The following is a 6,089-nucleotide window of genomic DNA, read 5'->3' as shown; positions in this document are numbered from 1 at the left end:
GGTGGGGCCGCCCCCCCCTAAAAAGCCACACTGCACCAATGATATGGGGCAGCAGCCGTGTGGGTGCCAGGTGGGGTGCAATCCCTGCTGCACTGTGCTGCATGGGGGGTTCTGCCGTGAGCACCCAGAGGCCCCAATCACCGCTGCTGCAGCCGGTGAGCGCGAAGCTTTAAAGAAAAGAAGAAAAAAAAGCTCTGCACTCACCAGCTGCAGCAGCGGCGATTGGAACCTCTGGGTGCTCATGGCAGAGCCCCCCCTGCTCACTGTAGGGCATTAGGGGGTAGTGGGGATTGCACCTCTACTTGGCATCCACACAGCAGCTGTTGCCTCATGTGGGTTCAGCGCGGCTCGGCAGGGTGCTGCATGCTATCTGGGAGCTGAGGCTTCTGGGTCTGAGCGTTGCCAGGCTCTGGCTGACAGGTGGAGCTGCCCCAGCTCCCAGACAGCATGTGGCACCCTGCCAAGTTGTGCTACACCCACACAATGTGACAGCTGCCGTGTGGGTGCCAAGCAGGGGTGGCAATCCCTGCTGCCCCCCACTGCCCTGCACTGCATGGGAGGGCTCTGCCACGACCCCTCAGAGGCCCCAATTACTGCTGCTGTAGCTAGTGAGTGTGAGGCCTTTTTTTTAAGTGCTGGGAGGCTGGGGCCAGGTGGAGGATGAGGCTGGACAGGGCAGCCAAGATCTTTCCAACTATGATCATGCTTAAGCATCAGAACAGGCTTTCTAGAGAAATAGTGGAATCTCCCTTGCTGGAAATGTTCTGGAGTAAATTAGACACATGACAGAGATGGTTTAGTCAGAGATTATTGTTGAACTGGGGGCTGAACTAGACCTTGTGAGGTTCTTTCCAGCCCTATTTTCCTGTAATAATAATCTAGGCATCTCTATCAAGTTTAAACTCCTCTCCCTTACCTCTGCCTCAGCATGCCAGCCTGACTGGTATCTGATCACAACCTCCGCCCCTCTGCTCAAGTTGGGAGCAGGGCAAAAGCCTGGCAGGGGCTGCTTTGCCCCTGACAGGCAGACATTGGCTAGGGTCCCATGCAGATGGGAGGGGAATTTAAATCTCCCTCCCCCTCCTCTGCCTCAGTCTGAGGGTGTGACTGGTGTCTGGCCATGTCCCCCACCCCTCTGCTCAAGCAGGGAGCAGGGGAAAAGACTGTGAGGGGCTGATCCGCCCCTGCCAGGCAGACTCTGGCTGGGGTTCATAGCCAGGTTTCCCGCCTCCACCTCCTTCTCAGCCACCTAGAGCAGTGATACTGGTCCAGCTAGGGAGAAAAGGGGTGGGCTAACCCTGCTCTGCTGGAGCAGACAGCACAGCCAAGGGCTGCAAATCATCCTGGGATGCTGGGATACTGTGGGTTAACTTGAACTAGAAAGGGATCTGGGATAGAAGTTCCATAAACCAGTTGAAACCAGGTTTATCTTAAACTGATTTTGGCCATTTTTAAAGTGGTTTAAGTGCACTGATCTTCTGTTCTGTTACAGGTTTAAACCAGTTTCTGATCACTTAAATGAGTTTAGGTGTAACTTCTATTCTTAGCTGAGCTTGCTGGACACTTTGTTTCACTGTAACATTTCTTTCAGAATTAATTTTATTTAATTTCATTGGATTTATACACTCTCCTGCCACACAAAAGGCTAAGAGTGGCTTACAACAAAAAACAAGATACATTTATAAAACAGATGGAATAAAATAAAATAGTATATAGTAAAACAAACACCCCAAATGATACCCTCTGCTAAAAGCCTGCCCAAATTAAAAGGTCTTGTATCATTTCCAGAAGCTACCCTGGGGTCAGGCACTGACAGACACCCAGGGAAGAGAGTTACGGAAGAGTTTTAAAGCTGAAGGGTCTCTTGTGTTTTCATTGAACAATTTGGATGCACAGGTGGTGCAGGAGGGCTCTTGGCTGAACTTAGGGATAACGGTATAACATCAGGGAGGGGGTGATACGTTAAATACGTAGGTCCCAGCCCATTTAGGGTTTTATAGGGGAGGTTAAATTCTGTTGTTATTACTATCTCATATTTGTTAGTTATTCTTGTTGCCTGTTTGAGGAATGCCTCATCTACCTCCTCTTCCCTATAACATCACATCTTTATTGTTCTTTCTCCCCTGGATCTTCAGGCACACCTAACAGATCTGCCGCCCTCTCTCTCCTGGGCTGCAGAACAAGTAAATATATTTGTGGCATATAACACGATGCCACCCTCTTTTTCCCCTCATATCTTTCCTTCTGGAACAATACCAATAATGCCAGTTTTATCATAATTTTCTTTACATGCTATGACTTCCATAGTGTTATGCTATGTAGAACATATAGGTTTCACTTGCTTTATGCGAGTTCTGTATGTGCGAATTCACTCTTATGCGATGACCCTTTTTGTACCAAAAATTAATTATGTGCAAGGTAAATTAACTCTTATGCAATTGGTGTCATGGAAGCCCGCAGTGAACTGCTTTGTGTGGTGCACTCATCTTGGCACCTCTGAACATCATTATATTCACCAGATAATACAACTTTGGAATACATAGTAAAATACACATCAGTGGGCACGTCCACATGTGTATCAATGTGCTTTTCCTAATGTACATTAAATTTAGTACCTCCAGTGTGTGGAACTAAATGTTCATTATGCTGACCTAATCTACAGTAGTGCAAGCGCATGCTTTTTAAGTGATGATTAATACACAGTAGCCTATATTATTGTGCATTAGCATAATAGCACTTTTTTTACATACTTTAATGTGCAGTAAAATAGGCTACTGCACATTAAGGTGCACATGTAGACAATGCCCAGTGAGTGGCTGGAAGTGGAAGTGGTTAGATATGTAGAGACTGGAAAAGGAATATAGCAGAAAGTATTCTATGCCTTTTTATGCTCTCCTTGTTGTTACCAACTTGTTCCTCCTTTATCTTATACCGTCTTCTGGCTTCTCAACTTGTAATTTAGGAATATAAACTACAGTTTAAACCTACTGTGGAGCAACAACACCAGCAACAACACACAGCTCTAAACATGAGCTATGAATTTGGTGCAATTTGAAGAACTTTGTGGTACCCTTTGTGGTGCTCAGCTAAGATTTCTGTGGTGCCCTTTATACAAAACAATACCCTGGCTTCTGTTTTACTTGTTTGTATGAAATGTCATCCTTTAGTTCTCTTTTCAGAAATATAAGGACTCTTAACAACTGTGTTACTGTGTAACTTAAAAACACAAGCACTTTTATAAAGATACTAGCCAATTGCCCATCAAGAATTACGGGGAGGGGTGGGAGGGCTGGGATGGAGTGCTGCCACCTAACGCCCCATGCTGCTGCTGTTCTGCCACTTGCAGGGAGCGGGGTGGGGGAGCCGAGGCCAACCTCTGTCCAGTCCTCAGCATGGCTTTGGAATCATGGCGGTGCTCCCCCATGCATGGACCACTCTGATTGGCTGTTTCCATCAGTCAATCAGTGCGCGAATAAAGCATTACAGACAGACAGACTTAAGCTTTTATAACATTAGAATAATTGAACCAAATGAGGTCTGGAAGCTTTATATGTGTACTGTAGTTATAGAAGTATTTCTTACTGTTGCTGATAGGGAATGTGACTTGGATTCCTTTTTTATTAAATTTTTAATAAATCATTGCTGAAAAACAGAATAGAACTAGGGATACTCAAAAATCTTTTCCCCAAATTTTGTTGATTTTTTTTTAAAATTCGATTTTGAATAACAAAAAGATTTCCTAGAGTGTTTTTCCCATTTCCATTTTGCATTTTTCAGAGCAAGTTCTAAACTTCCCGCTGAAGGTTTCAATAAAAAAATCACTTTTTGTTTTGTCAGGTTTAAAGAGGGAGTAGGAGAAGATACATTGTCTAGCCAGCCCTAACTTTTATCCAAATATGTACCACTCATTGCTATGAAACACTTACTTTCAGTAGCATTTGTATCAATTGTATCTTAAAATATTTGTCAGATCCCATTTATACTGGTATCTAATTTACACCTCTCGTTATTGCAGTACTTGACTGTTCCAGGAATGTGAATTACTTTTTTTTTGCTTTATGAAGCATCTATGGGGCAGAGAAGTATTTTTTGTTATAAAGAAGGAACTAAAGCAAAGAGAGAGAGAGAGAGAGAGAAAAGTGCTTCATTCAACATTGCACAGTCTAGCAGAGTCAAGAAATGAACTTTCTGCTAGGTTGGAACAAAGAAGAGCAACTTCAAAACTATTCTTCCCCTCACATAACCAATAAACAGTAGGAAAAGGACAGAAAAATTAGCATTTTAGTTAAAATGAAAAGAAACAGACAGTGGGAGAGAAACTTTCCAGGTGAGGTCTGAAAATCAATGAAGGGCTGGTGAAGTGAACAGACTCAGGAAGACTAGTCCAGACAGCATCAGAAAAAGCTCTTGCATTGCAAGTGGAGGCAATGAAAGAAGGTCTGTGACAGACAATTAGAAGAAAGGGTAGACCCAGTGAGAAAACAGTCTATGTGGTAGGCTAGAGAAAGTGCACGTGGAATTTGTAACTGTGGGTAGGAAAGGTACCTTTGAGGTCGGCTCTAAAATTAAATATATATTTATAACCTAAATGCCTTGTTGTTTTTTTTTGTTTTTGTTTCTTTTTGTTTCTTTTTTTTTACAGATTCCAGAATCTGCTTTGGTCTAGAAAAGCATTTGTGAACAGCGTTAAAGTCTATAATCACAGCTATATCTACATGCCAGCCTTCTCCATGAAAACAGGAACAGAACCATCACTCCGTGTCTACTACACTCTGGAGGACTTTGGTGCCAATCAAACAGTGCTTTTTGCCAATCCCAATTTCTTACGTGACATTGGCAAGTTCTGGAAAAGCAAAGGAATCCATGCTAAGCGGCTCTCCACAGGCCTCTTCCTGGTCAGTGCAGCCCTAGGTCTGTGTGAAGAAGTCACGATTTATGGCTTCTGGCCTTTCTCAGTGGATCTGCATGGGAGGTTTATTAGCCATCATTACTATGACAATGTTTTGCCTGATTCTGGATTCCATGCCATGCCAGAGGAATTTCTACAGCTCTGGTTCCTTCATAAAAGTGGCGTCTTGAGAATGCAGCTAGAACAATGTGAGAAACCTTCACTCCAGTCTGCTGTCTGAGAACTGTAGAGAACAGCTTGAGGATCTTACCTGTTTTACTTTCATGTTCTCCAAAAATAATTTTTTAAAAGGGAAAATACTTATAGATTTGCATGGACTATAAAAATGCTACTGGTTACAGTGATGATGACTTGAAGGCCAAATGAGAGTCAAGTCTTATACATTATGGGTTATGGAAGTGGGAATTCAAAAAGCTCTTCATGGAATCCAGTCAGCAGTATTATCAAAACACTGTTGAAAACAAAACAGCTAAGCTTGCTGGGTCTGCATTTTAAAAGATCAGTGTAAAAGGGGCATTAAGGATTGGAGGGAGGCTACAAAGGGCTTTTGCTGACAGTGCCAAATAAAACTGTCTGTTCCAAATTCCGTTTAATTCCAGTTTGGCACCTATACGATTTTCTCTCTTTTTCTTTTTTTTGTTAAAGCTGCAGCTGCTGAGGTTCACCAGCCCCCAGTGACTTCAAGGAGACCCAAGGGTGCTCAGAATCTGGTAGAATAATACCCAGATTTTGTAATAGAAAAATTTCCTTATCAGGGGGCCAGGAGGAAGTGGGACCTGCCTATTGTATTATTCAGCAGTGCTAGCTCAGATCAGGGCAACATACAGCTGTTTTTAATGTAGCATTAGGGTTTGGGGTTGATTTAAGAATAGTAAAAAAAAACAAATTGAACATTAAATTAAATTTACATCATGAAAAGAATTGAACTACAGACAATTTCATTAGCTTAGTTTTGGCCTGTTGTTATAGAATGCCATAGTAACTTTTGTAATAGGATCTGTCCTTGACCAATTTACTGTACATTCTGTGGGACTAATTCTGTGTTCCTTTGTACTCCAATTGCTCGTTGGCTACAATGGGATTTTGATGTGTACATATGAACGCAGGATCAGGTTGTCCATGTGCTTGTAGCAGAGAAAACAACAGCGAATGTAGGCAACTTTTTAAAATTTATTAAAAC

General features: G+C 42.8%; 1 protein-coding gene across 1 annotated transcript in view; it reads left to right on the top strand.

Annotated features, from left to right (window-relative positions):
* Nucleotides 1-4,821, top strand: part of ST8SIA1 (ST8 alpha-N-acetyl-neuraminide alpha-2,8-sialyltransferase 1) — a 166,176-nt gene extending 161,355 nt beyond the window's left edge. Inside the window, exon 8 of the mRNA XM_025208544.1 lies at nt 4,643-4,821. Coding sequence (XP_025064329.1) covers nt 4,643-4,680 — 38 coding nt within the window. The 3' untranslated portion in view covers nt 4,681-4,821. The remainder of the gene's footprint in view (nt 1-4,642) is intronic.
* Nucleotides 4,822-6,089: the final 1,268 nt, after the last annotated feature.

This window comes from Alligator sinensis, unplaced genomic scaffold, assembly GCF_000455745.1.
Source record: "Alligator sinensis unplaced genomic scaffold, ASM45574v1 scaffold517_1, whole genome shotgun sequence".
Lineage (NCBI taxonomy): Eukaryota > Metazoa > Chordata > Crocodylia > Alligatoridae > Alligator > Alligator sinensis.
The sequence above is the reverse complement of the archived record's forward strand: the minus strand, read 5'-3'. Positions and strand labels throughout refer to the sequence as shown.